Source organism: Caloenas nicobarica, chromosome 5 (assembly GCF_036013445.1).
Source record: "Caloenas nicobarica isolate bCalNic1 chromosome 5, bCalNic1.hap1, whole genome shotgun sequence".
Lineage (NCBI taxonomy): Eukaryota > Metazoa > Chordata > Aves > Columbiformes > Columbidae > Caloenas > Caloenas nicobarica.
In genome coordinates this window covers 2283538-2304173 of record NC_088249.1, presented here as the reverse complement: position 1 = coordinate 2304173, position 20636 = coordinate 2283538, and the positions used below count along the sequence as shown (strand labels likewise).

The window sequence follows — 20636 nt, the reverse complement described above, 5'->3', positions numbered from 1 at the left end:
ATATGTGAAATAGCTTTCATCACATCTTCCACAATAACATAACAAAAAACTACTGTTTCACGCATCACAGAATATTTATTCTGATAATAATTCCTAACATCACTGCAAGCATCAGCTTCTTTCGGAAATGACTGCCAAGAGAGGTTTGAAATGGCTTTCCAAGACTACTACCTCACTGAAAGGTCACTTCATTGAAAGTAAGTCGACATGTTCAATTTTGAGATTTAGCTGGAGATATCCAAGATTTGTATCCTTGAGAATGGCTCTACTTTTGCCAGCAAAAGGAGATAAACGATGTAGATGTGATCCATATTTTAAACCCACCAGTTCAGTAAGACACAAGCTTAAACATCTTTTATTACAAAACTTTTTATTATAGTTATTTACACCCGTTCCTTGATAAGTGTATAAATGTAAACATTTATTATAGATGTATTTCTCTTATCTTACAGTTCATCTCCAGTTCAGAGTAAATGTCATTTTTAAGCATACAAGTAGTGAGGGAATTTAAGCTATATTCACAGAATATACATCTGCGTGCAGTTAAAGTCCACCAGCCCTAAGCTAGTGGTATAGACACTGTCCCATTAGCTCTACTTCTGCTTCTCGTGTGTACGCTGGACTCTGTGATGTCGTCGACGTGATCCTCACTTTTCTTCTCCTTCAAGCTGTTGATGAACCTCAGGGTTATTTCATCCCATTCCTCAGGGAGCAGCATCAGCAGAAACCCCATGCAAATGATGATGGTGGCTCCCAGCCTCACCACGCTGAAGATCATTTTGTGCTTCAACAGATCGACAGCTGTGAAGGAGAAACAACAACGCCATGAAAACCGCAAGGGGATGATCTACAGCATCAGACCAGGCTGGCACATCTCCATGACCTGCACGTCACAAGCTGGCTGTGATACTGGCCCTGTCACTCTCAGTCCTCGAGAGTGAGAGAATCACAGAGCGGTGGGGGCTGAAGGGACCTCTGGAGATCCCCCCATCCAACCCCCCTGCTCACGCAGGGTCACCAGAGCAGATCACACAGGATCCCAGGGGGTTTGAATGTCTCAGAGAAGGAGACTCCACACCCGCTCTGGGCAGCCTGGGCCAGGCTCTGGCACCTCCCAGCAAAGAAGTTTCTCCTCATGTTCACATGGACCCTCCTGTGTTTCAGTCTGTGCCCGCTGCCCCTCAACCAGCTCCTTGAGTTCAGAGAATGGCTTTGACCACCACGGTACTTGTACCTGCATTTCCAGGGACGCTGAGCACTGTGCCGATGGAGATCAGAATGGGGTAGGTCAGCACGACACCAACGTTAACCAGAATGTTGAAAGCTGGGGAAAACCAGAAAATAATAAATGACTATGGGGAAAAAGTGCTAGGGCGAGACTCTTCTCCTCCACCTTGACCCTACGAGCATGATATGTACTCTGTATGCAAACAACGAGGTAGTTGTCCAAGTGACTGATCTTTCTCTTTCCTTCTCTTTCTCTCCCTTTCCCCTTCTCTTTCTCTCCCTTTCTCTTTCCCCTTCTCTTTCTCTTTTTCTTGAGTGTGAAATGAGAAGTTCTTCTTGGGGGAAGAGTGAGGGCTGTAAGTCCTTTCATAGACTGTAACACCGAGGTTACCACGCTGCTATGTCACGGCTTTGTCCAAGCTTTAATTAGATACCAGCATCCTCGTTCTGCTGTTGTAAACCATCATTTCTCCTCCTACCAGGAGGACGGTGATCCCAGTTTTTCCTTCGGGCTGAGGCCGTGCTGTCCTTGTCTTAGCAGGACCTTCCTCTAATGAAAGGCCTCGCTCCTCCAGCAGGATCACACACCAAAGGCGACAGCAGCAGGGGACTCAAGCTCTAAAGGACACTTATATACAATTAGCTGATGGAGACGTTAACTGCAGACTAAGAAGACTGGAGTGACACCACGGTCACGCTGCCACGTTGAAGGCAAGGTGAAAGCCAACAGAAGTACAAACGTTCAACACTTAATTTATGGGTTGGATTTGCTTTTTTAATTTTTTTTTTAATGTGACAGCATTCCCAGCCAGCTCCACTTTCCTTGAGAGTTTGAAAGCAAACTGCAAAAATTTTCCTTTTGTACCATTCTCTAGGGTGCTCTTCCAGCTCTCACACCCACCTCTTCTGATAGTCAGCCCCCAGGTTTCTCTGCTCCACAGGATTGTTCCCTCGTGGCTGGGGTTATATGCTTGGGTAGATCTCTGGGTGGTAAATTATCCCTATTTTTTGTCCCTTAGGTGCTCACAGAGCAGCTGTAACTCAAGTCAGAGCAGTTTCAAGGTGCTCTCAGCACCTCAGCTGCATGGATGGGCCACGCATCTGGCAAGGCCATCCTCTTTGTTTCCATTTAATATACTCACAGTGGAGACAAAAACCTCTTCAATTATGAAATAATGGAGACTTTACTAAAGGAAAGGATGTTGTTATATCTGGAAATTAAAATGCCCCTGGGCTGAATCCAGCAGCTATTCTGCTTGGCTAGAAGATAGAAGTCGTGGCTGTGAAAGAGATCGGCAGGTAACGAAACAGCATCAGCCTTTGCAGGCTATAGCAAAGCTGTGCGAGCTCTGCCCAGCGCCCTGCAGCACCCACAGAAAGGTGCCCCAGCGCTGTGGGTCCCCGTGTCCTGCAAACACAACCCACAGAATGTGCCAGGAACCCACTGGGTACACGCAGCCCTTGGAAATCAGAGTTATAGCAACCAAGCTGTGCCAGAGACAGGGAAATCCCAATGAAATTATGGTAGGAATGCAAAGACGGGAAAACAGACAATTAGTATTGACTACTCCATGTTTATTCTCTGCTATTTATATTAGTATGAAGGCTGCTTATGAAAAATACAAACCATTTCTCAAGGAGCACCTGTTTGCAGTGGGATCAGATTTCTCTCTACTTAAGGGGGGGAACTGTTTGTGCCCGAGGCTAATTTTGTATTGGGTGGGAAGAGAAGAGCAGTAAAATGAGCAAAGTTTTTTAACACTTACCTAACCAGAGGCCGGCTACTCCGCACAGGTAACCCCACGGCACAGCAGAGAAGGGGGACCAGTACTCCACTTTTGTAAAATACAGTATGATCGGGGTAACAGAGATGAAAATTAAATTGAAGAAGCCCAGAGTAGAAACAAAGTGAGCCGCTTCCCCAAAGTTTGCACTTCCAAGAAACATTTTGAACAAAACCTGCAAAGGAGAGGAGAGTTTCAGAGTTCATGCCTGCCGTGGGAAGCAAAATTCTCCACTCCCTTGGGGCACAGGGCAGCCCTGACCAGGACAGCACACCACAACCTGACCCTTTCCTAGAGAAAAATTTTTCAAGCAGTGTTTTGGACTGATTTCTGCCCTTTTCTGCTTTTTAGCACTGAGGGGGATACCATGTTATTACTATGGGGAGGGGAGAGTCTGGCTTAATATAAAATGCCATGAGAAGCAAGCGTAAGGAAGAAGCCAAGAACAGCACCATCCATACACTGTCAGGATTTTGAGGGGACTCCAGTGACTCCCACAGCATGAACCAGCTGTGAGAGCAAAGCCCAGCACGGAAGAACTTGCTTCAGGTTCACGGGCAGCACAAGACTCATGGAAGATTTGTCCTACATGGGCCTAAATTTACGTACTTAAGAGTGACTTGTAAAGGGTCAGAACAACTTTATCAGCGAGACAAGCAAAGTCTAAAGCTGGGAGGCAGCTTCTCATCCCACTACAACGAACTCCAAACTCCTCCTCCTCTTTACACATGCTTAATGTTAGAACCATAGAATAGTTTAGGTTAGAAGGGACCTTTAAAGCTCCCCCAGCGCCCCCCCTGCCATGAGCAGGGACATCTGCACCAGCTCAGGTTGCTCAGAGCCCCGTCCAGCCTGGCCTGGGATGTCTCCAGGGATGGTTCAGCCACCACCTCTCTGGCCAACCTGGGCCAGGCTCTCACCGCCCTCAGGGCCAACAATTTCTACCTGCACTACTTTTACAGGTAAATTGCTACATAGCCATTGCTGTAGATGTCCTTCTCATATGAATACTCTTTCTCCAGGCTGAATCTCGCCTCCATTAGTTTAAAAACCATCATCCCTTGTCCTATCACAACAGGCCCTGCTCAAAAGTCTGTCCCCATCCTTCTTATCAGCCCCTTTTAATTACGGAAAGGCCGCACTAAGGTCTCCTCTGAGCTTCTCTTCTCCAGCTGAACAGCCCAGCTCTCTCAGCCTGTCCTCCCAGCAGAGCTGTTCCAGCCTCGGGTCATTTCTGGGGCTCCTCTGGCCCCTCTCCAGCAGCTCCATGTGTGTCCTGTGCTGAGGACCCCAGAGCTGGACACAGAACTGCAGGTGGGATGCACTTCACCCTCCTCGAGCCGACAAAAGAAGCCCTCCACCTTTAGCCCAACCTGTTTCTAACTCGGACACATCCTTGCTCTTTTCATCCCTCTCCTTCCAGAGCAGCCACAGCTTCCAAGCAGCTGGCAAAGCCCCGCGTGTCTCCGACACCAGGCGCTCCGGGGCTCCGAGCCCAGCACGAGCACGGAATACGCAAGAGAGCTGCAGTGCGGAGCAGGACGAGCTGCCTGTCCCTGCGCGGGGACAGCGGCACTCTTCGCATTCTCTCTCCTCCCTCCTGCATATTGCAAGTCCCTTTGAAACGGCGTCGATAAACCGTGGTGGCAGGAAATGATTAAAACACAAGCCTAAACTCCTCACAGCATAGTTAATGGAGATTTCATTAAAGGCTCATCAAGCAAAGGCACGCAGAATGTTTAGCAGCGGACAACTAATTACCCCGACAGTAGATTTCCTGACATCGTGACATTGCCCGATCGCAGTATGAATGATGCAGGAGGGATTAATAAAATAAAACATTGCTTTTATAGTGATTCGCTTCGTACTTGTGCATTTTTAACATGCAGCGTTAAAGATTATAAGAATACTAATAAACAGTTATGACCTACCTTATACAGTGCAGATGTAGAGGCTGATCCAACAGCATATGCTACCCCGATAATTGAATCACCCTGGAAACCATCTGCATATGCCATCATTACGATTCCTGTGATTGCCATTATCGCTGCGACTATCTGCAGAGACACAGCAAAGCAATGTAAAGCTCAGTGCAATTTCATTACACAGAAAGAGATTACCGCTGCATGGGGGTTTAATGAGTGCCACTAGCGACTTTGTCTGACTTGAAGCTTTCTTGCTTTCCCTTAAACAGGGAAAATTATGTACAGTTGGGAGAGATGTAAAACATAATGGAAAGTGTATGCGCTGATAGTGGTATGGATCTACAGTATTGCAAATGCTCCTGGGACCTACTGACAGAACATTCATCATTAAGTATTTTACCAGCTATACATCCGCTTCGGAGATACAACCCCAAGAAATTTTTCGGCGTTATGCTCTATATACAACAAGAGAAATATTTAGCAATGCCACAAATTTGGCTTAAAACACCAACATGGAGATGGCTGACCTTCCCGGACATCACTCCAGGAGAATCAACCCTGTACTGGGGAACACCAGTGTCTTACTGGGAGCTCTCCCAGGCTGCTCCGTATTTCCTAACAGCCTTGCCAGCTTTCTTGGACAGACATGACCACAATCCTTTATAAAGCCTTTACCTTTGTGCTTAGGTTTTTGGCCTCATTTGAAAATCGCAGACAGAGCTTCTAAGGAGCTTCAAAGAAAAAGAACAGAAATGATTAACTACATCATATCTGAAATCCTGGGTCTTGACTCCAGGGATCCCCCTTTTTTTTTTTTTCTTTTTTTCTCCTGGAGGAGATCAAGGCCAACAAAGATTTTACTCAGGAGCATTTTTTTTTCCATGTGGAGCACAGCAGTAAATGAGGTGCTGTAGTAAAGAAAACTGCCTCGAGACTACAGACATTTTGGTGGGGAAAATGTTCCCGGACCACTCCGTAACTACCTAATAAGCATTAATTCAGCTTCACGGATGAAACAAAACCAAGGGCTCAAACATGCAAACATTTAAGCACGTGGCTAAATCCAAGCAACACAAGCCAACAGAACACCTCAAATACGTGAAGTCTTTTAAATATTTGTACTTGCTCTGAGCCAAAGCTGAGCTTCCAGAAGTCCCAGTGTAACAGGGATGCATTATTAATTTGTGAGATGCTCAGAAATGCCCAAGAAAGGTTACAATGCAGGCAGGGATCGTGCTGTTTTCTTGTGCAGGGCACTAGGTACTCAAGGGTCACAGAATCATAGGATAGTTTGGGTTGGAAGGGACCTTCCCAGCCCACCCAGTGCCCCCCCTGCCATGAGCAGGGACATCTGCACCAGCTCAGGTTGCTCAGAGCCCCGTCCAGCCTGGCCTGGGATGTCTCCAGGGATGGTTCAGCCACCACCTCTCTGGCCAACCTGGGCCAGGCTCTCACCTGCACTACTTTTACAGGTAAATAGCTACATAGCCATTGCTGTAGGCGCCCTTCTCATATGAATACTCTTTCTCCAGCTGGTGTTTTTCTCCCTCAGGTTGGGTGCAAGCTCCTTCCGCGGCTGAGGGCACGAGGCTCTTGCTGCAGAACACACACTCCAGGCAGCTCAACAGCAGCCAGGGCAGCCCCCAACAGCCCTTCTGATGCTCATCAACACTCCCATGGACAAGTTTATGCCATACCATAAGGTGGCCATCAAGACATGCTCGTCTTTGGACAGTTCATGTGAAAATCCAGCCCTCCGGCCACGCGGGCAGGGAACTGGTGATGCTGGAGATCTGCTGCAGAGCTGCTGAGCCTTGATGGACGCTGGTTCTCTAGCCCGGGAGGATGAAAGTTGTCTCAGGTACACAGGAGCCGGCTGCATCCCCACCGCCCATGTGCCGCAGACCTGCCCGATGCCTCTAAAGCTCCAAAATTGCTGCTGGGAGCCGAGCTCCTTTGAAAAACCAGCTGTGCTCCCGGGTGTTGAGTGCTCTCGCAAAAAACACTGGCTCAGAGTACGCGATTAAGCCTGTATTTCTTTCTTGTCTCTTTACTGTCCAAATAACCTAATTACATTTGCTCTCCGAGAGGCTGGGGGGTGAAAGCAGCAGAGGCATTCACAGCACAAAAGGCTGAGTCCGCGCTGCTTCGTCGTATTTTAGTTCTCAAACACTCTCCTGTGTGGTTATGAACATCATTAAGTGCTACTCTGGCAGGAGGGCTGCTGGAAAACGCTGCTATTACCTTTCCAGCATTGTGCATCCACGATCTGCCAGTTAGCAGCAAAAACCAGTTTATTTTACGTGCAGGATTTGCTGCTCACTTCTTCAGCCATGTGTTTCTCGTGCAAACCTCATGGAGTTTACAGCATTAATACTAATGCATATTTATAGCAATGATTTTTTTAGTCAGTGAAAAATAACTAATAAATGAAAACAGCTTTAGTGTTTTTCATCTGGGCTTCTTTAAGAGAGCAGGCTAAGAAAATACAATAGCTGTGCTTACTCTTCTAGAAAGAGGTTGCTTTTAGACAAAAAAATAGCTTAAAAGGATCAAAATTTCCTATTTTTTCAGCTAGGCTCAATATCAGCTTACACAAGTGAGTAATAACAGGTGGAAGCTGAGATGATCAAGGGCCAGAGAAAGGAACTACAGCCTCAGAAATTACCGTTCCTGTTGATTTCCGTAGAGAAGAACTGAGCATTCGAAACGCTGCTTTAGTCTTCAGCAGGCTGAGGGTTGGTCACATTCACCTGATGATTCTATATTTTAAATCGTATATGAAATAGATATACAGGTGTCTGGCTAAATTTAGCACTGCAAGACGAATTATTTGTGTCCGTGGATGAGCTCTGTGAAACACGGGTTCATCTCCTGGGCTTTGCCAGGTCTGGCCAGACCCTGCCCTGAGCCAGCCCAACAAAACCCTCCCGGCAGATCCTCGCCCAAGAGCTCACTCCAGTGAGGACACGCGTGTCTTGAGGTGCTCAGGCCTCAAGCCATTACTAACTGCCCGACCAGCCCTGTCTGACCGGGAAATTAGGCCTGAAATTCAGGCTTTAAGACTAATCAGAATTATAACAATTTCTTCTTCCGTTCCCAAACCTCCAGCACAGTGCTCTCCTCCATCTGCTGGTGGGGTCTCCAAGAGCTACATCAGATGCCAATGGATGAGGATGCCTTTTCTTTCCATTTCTGAACCCTTCTATCACACTATTAATAAAAAAAAAAAAAAAAACCAAAAAGCTGCTGCCCTCATTTCTTTAAATACAAACCAACTCGGATGAATGTCCTGCTCCACCACATTGCCCATGGAAATTAAATCCAACTGCTGGTGGCCCCGTCTGGTCACAGGCATCAGACCTGGCCCCAGCCAGTCCCTGATGAAGTTCGAGGCTCTTGACAGTTCAATCGGGATTGTACCCAACACAGCCATTAGGCCTTGAGCCATTTCAATGGGGGAATCTCCATCAGCAGAGCTGGCAGGGTCCATATTACTGCCGGTGAGTCCTATTACAATTTAGTGCATAATACACCTTCATGCCAAACAGTTGCGGTCCCTTTTAATGTATATTTGGCCCATGCACATGTGTATGCGTTTATGTGTATGTAAAAAGTAACAGGGTGGCATAAGAAAAATACGTTACATACCGAAAACAGCTACCTACCCAAACAAGGAATAAAATTGCTTTGTTTGGAACGTAAACATTAATCACCAAGTTAAAAATAAAATTAATTGACTGTATTTCAGCACTGTAACCCAAGACAGAATAGGTTTATATGAAACTGGAAGTCCTCCTGTTCTAATTCATCAAATTACACTTAGCTGTAATAGCTTCTTTAAATTCCCACATCGTATTACTTCTGGAGCCTGAGATCTCTAAATGATCTTCAGGCTTAGTTTTGCATCATAAAAATACATGAGAAATGGTTTCATGGTATATACAAACCATAATGCAGCAGTACTACGGCAGCACAATAGCTTATGGATTTAAAGGCAATTATGAAAACGAGAGAGAGTTGAAAATCAGGCATGTCATTACCCTTGCTCCCATGAACCTGTCTTTCAGCACAATCCAAGAAAGCAAGAAGACAAAAGCTTTGTTACAACAGAATAGGGCAGAGACGTCTGTGGCTGTCAGCTTCTTTAAAGCCAGTAAATACAGGTAGTTAGTCAAAGTCCACAGAATAGAAAAGGGAGCAGTCCTTTTAAGAAAGAGTTTCAGCGTCAGACCATCTTCACCAAAAATCCGACTGCATTCCCTATGAAAAGAAAAGAGTTTAAAACTCAGCTAGGATTTTCCTTAGCATTCACTCCAGCACAAAAAAAACATCCTTTAGACTTTTATCGCATTCAGTTAAGTGCTTTTCCTAGCTACTCCGCACACCCCTAAGAATCTGTTGTTTAATTCACATAGAGAAAACAACCTACAAGCTTCTTAAAACAGCAGTTTCGCAAATAGAAAAGCAGCAACTTACCTGGAATAATCGCACTCTATGCAACAATAATCCCAGGGACTGACACGCAGAAATGTGGGTTATCTATAATGCACCGACAGTTCTCAGACTCTGCCTTTGAGGCCGTGAACAGAGGGATTATATCTGCAATATTTTCCCTGTAGCCCGACCATTTTTTCTTGCTCTGCTCCAAAACCTGTTTTGCTTCTTATTGAAACACATGGCCAAGTAAGCTTTGGGAATCATCTAAAGATACTTGAAAATACTGCCAGGGACACCACCACAGTGGGAAAAAGCGATGGGCCACTGGGACTGAGCCAGTCAAAAAAGAATGTAAGGAAAGGAAGGAAAGGGAGGAGTACTTAACAGCTGTATTTTGTTTTACAGTGAAAAGTTGTGTTCACTTAGAGACCCTTCTCTGTGGACTAAATCGCAAACAACATCTCTAGTGTCCCAAACACTGTGTCACACACAACGTGAGAGGTTTGTTTCGGAGGGTTTCGAGAAAAGGAAGGGTCAGCTCAGAAGACATTGTTTTTGGGGTCAGCACAAGTGGTACCTGAGAAGACCAACACGCAGCTTGACTAAAGGTCCATCACCGCACCCCTCCTGAAACATCTCAACCTCTCCCAAGCTGGGAAGGATGGTTTTTAGCAACTTCACTGTCTGCATTCATGGTGAAAGGGATTCCTCGTGATATTCCCGATACGCGTCATTTCTTGACGTGGCAGGCTCTCTGAAAGGTCTATTTAAAACACGAAAGGTCCCAGAGTGAATGTTTCGTGCAACTGAAACGCCGATGGAGCGAGCCAAGGTACCACCGAACACAACACATCCTTTCGAGGCAACATTAAGGGACTGATTTAAATGCCATAAAGCCTCAGGGCCCCAAAGCATTCACAGCCAAATATGGCTGTGTTTGGAAATTGCTAAAATGCTAATTATGTAGAACTAATTAGTAACTTCAAAGATTGCACTGCAATGTGAAGTCAAAACTACTTGCTATTTGGGGGGGTGATGGTAGTGGTGTAATAATTATCCTGGTTTGGCTTTGCCTTTAAAAACAGAAATGTTTTCAGTTGTCCTAAAGTCCTTTTAGTAATTCCAGGGAATTCTACTGTTAAAGGTATTGTAGCTTTTTATTACAAAGAATGGAAACCATCACTCTCGTTTCAAGGAAAGTAGAATAGTAACTTCTATGTAATACATGAGATCAGCTACATCTTAATAACCATTCACTCCCTGCTGCCACTAAAATGATCTGGGGTACAAAGCAGTCATTTCTGGCAATAATAAATTCCTTTCTCAAACTCTGTGCCAGCGTGTCCAACGCTCGGGCAGGCAGATCTGCTAATTATCTCCCTCCCTCTGGTTGACACAGACCTTCTCAGAAGTTAGTCTGATCTCCAAAGATCAGAACAGAGATATTACACATAGAACGGGAATAGTTTGTATCATTTATCTGAGGGGCAAAGCAAACAGTGAGGCAAATAAATCAATGCTCACGTTCGACTGTAGGCTTTCGTATCACTGATTTCAACAGCACTTAAAGGTGAGGAGTTTCCTTGTCTGAGAAGGGACTCACTGGTAGCACAGACTTGAATGTTTGTTCACACGCAGATGCAGTAGTTTACTTTTAAAAGATGTTGTTTTCCCCATGAGACTTAGGTGGATGCAGAGGGCGATTCTGAGCTCAGACTATGTCTCATTTCGAGACAGGTGGCCTCTGAACCTGGATGCGCCGTGGCTGTGTCACCACTACGTGACACCAGAGCCAGGATGCTCTCCTGGCAAGAACAGATCCGCGCTCTGAACTACAGACCTGTCCGGAGCTGCTCTCTCCAGCCCAGCGGGAATTCTGCTGTCAGTTCTGATGCACGACTGGATCATTACACGGTTGTAAAACCAACCTGTCTCGGAAGCTGTCAGGACCTGTCTTAGAGGAAACAAGCTTGTGCTGTGTTAAAACAAGAGAGGAAGGTGCTTGGGCTGCGTACAGTAACGCAGGGCACGGTTAAGCACCCCAGTGCTATGTTGACAGCGTACGAAGGCAACAGCAAAACCAGCCAAGCACATCACTGATGGAGTGTGCAAGGCAGCAGGAAAAGCTGCTTCTACAAATGTGCCATGGGAAATCGTACCCCAGTCACCCACCGTGGTTCCCCACTGCCAGGGAGATGCTGGGAAGGTGCCTGGTGCTTCTGCTCCCCCATCCACAGGGAGGACGGGTGCGTTGCACAGCCAAAAAGTCGGGGTGGGGGGGATGCCAGATGGGTCAGGTTTTGCTGTCCTGCAGATCTCTGGGACGTTTGCACACAGACAAAGTCAGAGCAGGGTCAGGAGGATGGAGTCCGAAGGGCCCTGACTCTGAACCCTTGGGAGGACGAAGCCTCAGTGATTATTGTATTATTCTGAGCTGGACTCTGTGGGCTGGTCAGCTATTCGGGAGCAGTTGTGGCAACGCTGCAAATGTCACTTATCTCTGAGTTTCCAGAAGCAGTGGGAGGGACGAGCACAGATTCACAGCTAGGAAAAGGAATCTGGAAGCACTTCAGCGGCCCCGGGCAAGGGCCTATTTGAGCAGAGGAAAGAGCCTCCACCACACAGAGCAGCGCACAATGACCAGGCAAAACAGGGGCCAGCGGTTCCTCACCTCTCAATTAAAAACAAACAGTAAAGACTTGTGACAGGCTCATGCTGTGCAAGACAGAGACCTGATGAATTCGCCCCTGTGCCTAGGAGAACTCCATGATTAATGCTCAGCAAGTGAGGAGATAGGAAGAATACTTAATTTTCCCAGTCATGGCTACAGCAGATTGCCTGGGGCTCTGTGAGGGCTGGTTGCTCAGTGGTTAACTCAGCCTTTTTGGCATGCAACTAAAATTAAACTTGCAGGAGTCACTATGACATGACAGTGATTAAAACCCTGGGCTCGGGAGAGACGGCTCCATGGATCCCTCCCCATACGGACAATATCCGCAGGCTGTTGACTTAAAGGCAGAGTCATATCTAAGGGCAGCTGACCCTGAAACTATGACACAAACTATTTCCAAATGCACAAGAAGTCTATTTAAAACCTGCCCTCTAACATAAATAGCTCTTTTTATTTGCAGGTAGCCCTCAGCCATCAGCTCTGGGCAGGGTGCCACGCTCGCAGGAATTACAGCACCTCAGGCAGTCGTGTAGCTTTGCCTCTGGCACCCACCAAATAGCTTGTGCCGTCTCTCAGCTATTCTGGTGCCAACCCCTGCAGAAAAATGGGTTTATTCACCCCTGACGCGCAGCAGCCTCTGGAGCGTAATGCAGCAGCTGGTTTTAAAACAGCTGAGAGAAAAAAACCCCAGAGCTAACAGACGCGACCTGGGGTAACGCGAAGACGGTGAATGTAATTGCATCACCTGGATTAGAACTTGGCAAGGCCACCCGTGACATTACGGTAGCAAGAAGCACCGCGAGACCTTTTGTGAGCACAAGTTGTTACGACGCCATTTGGTTCTTTTATCTCAAGGATGGCATCTGCTGCAATAAAAGATCTTCTAGCTCCATTTCAGAAGACGAACACTGAACAGAGTAATCGTGCTTATGCAACTGGTGAATTGTTTTCCAAGACCGATCCAGTTCTCCTGTATTTTGTCTGAACATTAAGAACGAACCTGGCCAGCTGCATTTGTCTGCTCAGGAGCTGGAGCACAAGGAAAGGGAATTGTGTGTGAACCTCTCACATAAGCAGTGACTGGCTTGTGGGGGCAGCACCATGGCAACGATGTCCTCCAAAAAGGAATGGCCCAAGAGAAGCTGTTTTGGGCTGCTGGGTTGAGCCATTCAGAATCAGCATCTTCAGAGATCTTCATCTCTCCTCTGCACAGATCCTTGTAGTGGAGATCCAGATTTGCAGTGCTATTCCAGAAGTGGAATAGATGAAGAGATTTGTAGGTGACAAACTTGCAGGTAGAATCATAGAATAGAATCACAGAATCATTTTGGCTGGAAGAGACCCTTAAGATCATCGAGTCCAATCATTAACCTAACTCTAGCACTAAACCATGTCTCTAAGATCCTCATCTATACATCTTCTAAACATCTCCAGGGATGGTGACTCAACCACTTCCCTGGACAGATGACAGATGATGGCAAATATCAGCTACTTCGGGGTCTAGTTTTACTTCAAGTGATGGTCACATCTTGTTATCCTCTTTGCTAGAAAACCAACTCTTCCCAACATGTTCATATTTATTAAACCTGCGCCTTCCAACACTCTTCCCAGCCAGTGCCTCAAGAATGCAGCGTGCCTGCAGGACTAACCTCAGCTATTACATTGTGGATATATTCTGGCAGAAACCTGCTGAATGTCACCATGTTTGTCCTTGAGAAGCCAAGACAGCGGATGGGGAGGCAAAATCTATTGACATTCAAAATATCATCCACCTATTCCAAATCATAACTCTATTAGGATCCTACGTCAAGTCTGTGGAGTGTTTTCTGTTGTGGTAACTACTGGCAGGGTTAGATTTCCTACTGCTGAGCTTACTGAGCTTCAAATCATTTTACTCACCACTAATGCAAGGAGTTTGGTCTCACTCACATTTCAAGCTCTTTATGTGGGACATACCTGTTACCTGCAATGCTGGGAAGGTACTAAAATCTGTCTCTTCTGCTTCAAAATAACCAAGATATTTTACTGAAAGGCAGCAGGGAGGTAATAACTGTGAGTTAGTTTCTAAGACCACAAAGTTTAATCTCTAAGGTAAGGTGTGAAAGGTAAGAAATACATAATTCACAATTTTGAAGATTACAAGCCTTTCAGAAAGCCAATCTAAAGTTGAAGATTGAGACTTTTATCCTTCCAAGTGGGATTTATTAAAGTTCCAGTGGCTCTGTACAGCTCTGCCAGCCCGGGGCAGCACTTTGCAAGTCACTCGCACCATCACTGATCTCTGCCAAGATTTCCTACACACTGTCCGTTCTGATCCACCGGGATTATCTGCTGGTCAAAAAGTCGTATGTCTTTAAAGCGCCTGGTGAGTAACTACACCCTCCAGAAACACAAAGACAAATCATCTCTGGACTCTGAGCTAGGCCTGGAATCGCTACAGGATGGGCTTTATTGACAAGAACTGGTGACTCCACAGAAATAAGACCAGCAAAGGAAGCAACAAGAAATCTTACAAAATGTAATAAAAAGCCCCGTAACAGGAACAATATCAAGAACACAAACAAAACAATTACACAATCAATTGATCTAGCTTTGAAAAGAACGCTGTTCTGGGTAGCAGGCTGGGCTAAATGATCTCCAAAGATCCCTTCTGAACTAAGTCTGTCTATAACTCTCTGAATTTAAAAACTACAAATGATGCTTTGCAATTCTTTAAGCCATCAAAAAATCGAGCGCTCATCCTAAAGAGATGTCCATTCCCATACCCAAATGGGAAGAGTTTGGGTCGTCGAGTCATAACACAGCACAGACCAAGCAGTTGGTCCCCATGATAAAGTCAGTACCTGCCAGCAGTTTCCTCCTCCCTGATGTGAGTTCCTGACAGACCTGGAGTAGGCAACACTCTGGGAAGATGCCCATCAGCTCTAACACTGACCTTCCATTTCCACACATTCGCAAACCAACCTCACATCTCCATGTGTGCACAAATTCCTCTGGGCACGTCAGCATGTGCTTCCAAAGCTGAACTCCTAACGGCCTGGGAAATGTATCCATTATTTAAGCGTACTGATATTATGCATTACCACAAATGTTTTCCCCAAATTTTTGCTCTGATGGGTATATAATCCACCAACTAACTGCAGAGGATCTATCTGCAGGGATATTTATTCTCACCTTCTTCCTTATCTGCTGTGCATTTGTTGTTACTTTACTCCGTACTCAGAAGCCAAGCTGACACTGTTGACGTTCACACAAATACTCCAGCAAGAATCTGAATGAAGGTGTCGTTAATGCACAAAGCATCAGGGTTTTCAGAGAAGCAGTTAATTAAGTGCAACCACTCAATATCAGTCACGCTGACTTGACAGAAATGATAATTTAGGGCCAAATTACACCCCAGATGCTGGCAAAAGCAGCCGAGGGAGGAATTTGGCCCTGCTATGCTCCAGCGTGACAGCGACAAATTGAATTCCCCGTGTGGTTGGTGACAGCTGTGCCGAACCACTGTCAGCGGGAACAAGGCACAGGTCACAGGCTGGTTAATACCTTTGCAGAACAGACAATTCTGCTGAAGTCAATAAGGTTGTTTTCAAAGCAAGTCTGCACTGGACCAACAGAATGAGGACCCAGCTCAAAATTTTCCTCTAAATTCCTTCCCTCCATGAGCAAGGTGTGTTATCTCTTGGCAAGCTGAATTTAGTTCCATCCTGTAAAGCAGCTTCTACGTCACTCTCAGATTGGTGGAATAGTGGAAGTGGAGGAGGAACTGTGAAGTGAATTGTCCCAGAAGGTGGTGGTGGTACTTCCAAGCCCTGAGGACAGGGTAGATGTGTCTTTCTTAAGAACTGGCTAGGGTGAAGCTAAGCCAGCTTGGTCCTGCTGCAGTGCTGATAGTTGGCCTGCATGATCTCTTTGAGTCTAACCTTGTATTTCTACAATTTCACCGCAGCTACTGAAGAGGGATGTAGAGATTTCCACCCTGCAGACTGATGTTATAGTCAGCACTACGGACACCTTCGCCCCTGAAGCTGAGAGTTCAACTACAACATGCAGCCACGCGGTGTAAGGAAAGGCTGAGGTCAGAGGTGTCTTCCCCTGGCTCTCGTGAAACAGAGCATGAGGTGTTGCCATATGGAGCCTGACAGAAGATGGGACAAAGTCTTCACATCATTTCCTCGGGATAACAGCCACTCAGCTATTACAGAATCACAGAGTGGTTGGGGTTGAAGGGACCTCTGTAGATCCCCCAGTCCAAGCCCCGTGCTAACGCAGGGTCACCAGAGCAGATCACAAAGGAATGCCACCTTACCCCTCAGAACTACGACAGGACAAGAGCCAAGGGTCTGCAACCTGCTTTAATTCCTACCCCATGGCCAAAGAGAGCAGAGAAGGCTCCTGGGATGCTCCTCCTCCATGCTATGACTGAGTGGGAGGAGGAAAGGGCAGTTTTCATCCTGCTATATGAGCTGAGCATAGACAGCAAGCCATGGTCTTCCTCATGGAAACCATCTCCTCAGCTTTGAGCATCCTTCTTCTCAAGTATGAGTTGTTCTGGTTGCACTTTAAACTCTTGTTCTATCATAAATGGACTAAAACAGATTAATTAATGGTCTGATCCAGACAAGAACACAAAATATAGTGCTGTTAGATAGCATAACAGCAAGATTATAAGCACATTACTGACCTTTTCAACTCAGTAAAAAACCCTCTCTAACAATCAATTATCCATTTATTCAAGATATCACTCATCTGTTAGCCTTCTGTAAGCTATTTATGAATGAGATTTTCTGCAGCATGACCTTTATTCTGTCTTCTGACACCACGGGTCAAACTAAGAAGAGCAGTGATCTCAATCCACACAAATCAGGTTGTTTAAAGGGATATTGCCACAATAAAGCCTACCTGAATTTTTTTATTGGAGACTGCTTTTCCTGCGCAGTTGCAAGGTGCCCAGAATAATAAATGGGAAAAACCATAATGTTCCAGTTTGTTGAGAACCAAGTCATGAAAAAAGGACAGTCAAAGGTCTCATACGTGATTTTGACAAACTGCGTGGTCCCGACCCAGGAGGATGAGACGGACAAAATGATCAGAAATCTCCAGATAAGCTTGAGAAACGTGGATGTGCAAGACTGGCATCGCGTCTGTCCTTCAGCTTCTTGGCTGCTGCTCTCTGTGTGCGCTTGCGTTCCTTCTTCTCCTGGAAAAAAAAGCCAAACAAACAGAATAAGAGAAGAGCTGCACACCTGATAAACGCATTCGAAACAATCCTTGCCTCCTCCCTGTAATTCCTCTATGCCCCACAAACGCTGAAATCCTACACAGAAATACTTCAGGAATACTTCGGTAATAGCACCTCTGTCATTTCAAGGGGATAGGAACAAAATACAAACACAATACTGAGGACTGAGGTAACAGCATTATCAGCTGGTCTCTCCTTCTGTCAACCAAACCTCTAGAATAGAGCTACATGCCTTTGGAACCAACCACATTATAAAGTCAATTGCTGTGCAAGTGTGCAACATAAAAGCTATCTGAGCCTGCACATCTGAATCCAGGAAGAAGTTCTTAATATTCAAGATTTTAACTCGATAATCGCGCCTTTTCTAAAAAAATATTTGCAGGCCGTGAGGGGAAAAAGAAACAGTTTGGTGGTTTTATGTACCCAAGTGGAGAAAGGCTTCTTTTCAGTCAAGTTAGTGTATTTCTAGTTTTGAACTTCAAAAAAGGGAAACTGCACAAAACTGAAGCTTGGCGTGCCTAGAAAGAAACCTCTGCACATAAATAAGGAGGAACTGGAAAGTTGGCATTTCCCATTTTAGTACAGCACTTTTCAGATTTAACCTGCGGACCACTGCAGATTTCCTCAGAGAAGTGCAGACAATTCGATGGTACTGCCTGGCGACTTGCTCTCTTGCAGAGATGCAACCCACGAACCCCACTCTTGATTTCACAGATCCCAGCTGAAAACAAGGATTCAGACCGTGCTGGACGCTGCGGAGCAGTAACACGGTGACACGAGGTCAAGTGGCGCCACCGAACTCCAACCATTTACCCCATTTCACATCAGTTTAATAACAGAAACAGGAATTCCTCTAAAAATCATGACCTGCGGCTATTCTTAACTATTACTACCAATTACCAGTCGCGTCAACACACGATGTGAGACATATAAGAAACAATATACTATAATTTTTGATGGAAAAGGAGCTATAGACCCACTGCAGTGAGAGCATATGCTGTCCTATATTCAACTTAAATGTGAAAAAGCTACCCCTTCAGACCCAGGTTTACTTTCATTTTATATTACTGTTTCTGCTACAGCCATAAAGAAATGTCAGACTGAGGTTCCAAGTTATTACTTTAGACCAACATTACATCTAAAACCTGATACATCATAGCAAGGAGCGCATTTGCAATCATGAATTTTCCTAACCAGGACATGGAGCTTTCTGTAATTGCATGTTGTGTTTTTTTCCTAAAAATAATTAGTATTCAGTGGCTCCACTGTTTAGTAGTAAATCAGGAATTTAAATAAAATTACAGGTTTATTAGAAACATGCAAAGGATAATCAGATACAGGTCTGAAAAGGCAGGCGTTTTAGCACTATCTTTGGCTGCTGAGAGAAAATAGATATTTTTGTGGTACTAATAATGACTGACATCTTCTATTAAAAGGTAAATTACAGATTATTTGCAAGTTAGAATGGCTTAAAAAGAACACATTATGTAACATACACTTGCAGGTTTTCCTGCTAAGCAAAAGTACCATGCAATTAGTCCTTCTTCAGCTAACAATTAAAATAATTGTACAGTGATACAAGACTAAAGCACCTTTATCCCTGCTTTCGATTTCTCAGTTACCAAATTAACTATGTAATTGCTGTTACTATGCATGACATTAACATTAGCATTTGATTTGGATTTTACAGTCCCAGGTTTGAATGCTAAGGAAAGGCACAGAAATATAATCTTGTTGCAAGTCCTACCTTGGATTCAAAGACCTATGGAAGTTTTAGCCTGATTAAATGTACAGTGGGGAGCTTTCCTAAGCACTTAATGGGTAGGATTAATCCCATGTAATGTAGTTAGCAAATAATTGTGTATTCAGACTGAACATATTGTCTAGGGCCCCTTTATATTTAATGATAATGGACAGGCGTGGTGAGAAGGTACCTGATTTCATCCTCATATATAATATATCTAAATCCACTGGAGGTGCTTATGTCAACCTAGATGAGATATTTACGTTTAATTTAAGTGAGACTGAGACGGATCCCCGGACAAAGTGTCACAGTAGCTTGTTGCTTTCAAAATCCACGGAATGTGCACACCTAAATCGTGGCCAAAGAATCAAAAGGACAAGATAAGAAATACCTTTAAAAATAATCGCAGGGCTTGAACTCAAAGGCACATGGCAAGCAGACACACAATTAAAACTAAACAGGTTTGAGGATTTCCAAGTCACGAAGTTGGGGCTGGACAGAGCTAGAAAGTAGCACTTGTGTCTGACAGCAAATGATTTGCTAATGAAGAGAAAACAAATTGATCAGCCAAAGTGGTTGGCAGACAGTATTTTACAGATAGCAAGGTGGCAGAAAACAGTTCAGTCTGAAAAAAAAAATAACCAACAGCTTTACCCTGTCAAGAGCACAGAAGCAATCTGAGAACTCGACAAGGATGAAAGGACAGGGAAAGGATGGAGATGACACTGCAGGTGGCACACGGAGATGACACTGGTCAATGGCAAACTGTGTTGAGAGGCAGAAATACCCCTGCGCAGTCCTACTGTCTATAATATAATTCTTGCTTGTGATGTCTCTGTGACAAGACAATGACAGAAAATCCTTTTGCTTTCGTTTTTCAGAAGAGAGAGATGAGGAAAACCAAAACCTACAGCTTTTCTTCTGGCAACTACAGCCTAGAAAATAATATTCTTAATATTTGTTCACTTACCTGTCAGGTCAGTCCTACTCAGACCTCACTGATGAGGAAGTGAAAATCAGGATAAAAAGGGAAATTAAAAAATGCAAAATAAATGTTTAGAAGAGCATGATGTCAAGGCACTGCTCTTCTCTCAAGGGGACTAAAGTATTTTCTTAGAGAGGATGGATTCTGATTTTGGATGTATCCTAGAGCCAGCATGCACAGTTATTTCAGCCTCATATCTGCGAAAATGAGAATAAATTGGTTTTCTGGTATCTGAGGTATGACCTTTACCGCAAAATGCTGTATCATCCACTCTTTGCAGCAATAATCACCTCTAACATTTTTCTGAGGCCTTCCATCCAGAGAGTACTCCTAGAGGATGAGATCCCTCCATCCTCCAACACAAGAAGAAAGCGGCGGACTTGCTGCCATCGGTGCTGGAGTGACAAGAGGAAGGTTCATCTCCCACAGTTCCAGTGTGCAAGGGAGATCCAACCTGTTCTTCCTCCCCTTTTCGCTCACCATATCTACAGAGACAGTCTTCCCCAGAACTTGGACAGTTAAATAATTCCAGTCATCTAACGGCTCTCTCCTCAACAGTACAATTCTGCAGACTCAAAGGCCTGTGGTTGCACATTGTAACTGTTCCCATCCCATCCC

At 45.0% G+C, this 20636-nt stretch overlaps 1 protein-coding gene across 3 annotated transcripts in view; it reads right to left on the bottom strand.

Moving 5' to 3' along the window:
• Positions 1-559: 559 nt before the first annotated feature.
• Positions 560-20636, bottom strand: part of SLC35F4 (solute carrier family 35 member F4) — a 132098-nt gene continuing 112021 nt past the window's right edge. For 2 of the 3 annotated variants that reach the window (XM_065636429.1, XM_065636431.1), the window contains 6 exons: positions 16950-17247; positions 8980-9199; positions 4943-5068; positions 2994-3186; positions 1235-1324; positions 560-801 (listed from right to left, as the gene is read on the bottom strand). In XM_065636429.1, coding sequence (XP_065492501.1) covers positions 560-801; positions 1235-1324; positions 2994-3186; positions 4943-5068; positions 8980-9199; positions 16950-17247 — 1169 coding nt within the window. The remainder of the gene's footprint in view (positions 802-1234; positions 1325-2993; positions 3187-4942; positions 5069-8979; positions 9200-16949; positions 17248-20636) is intronic. The other variant, XM_065636430.1, reaches the window with a different exon arrangement.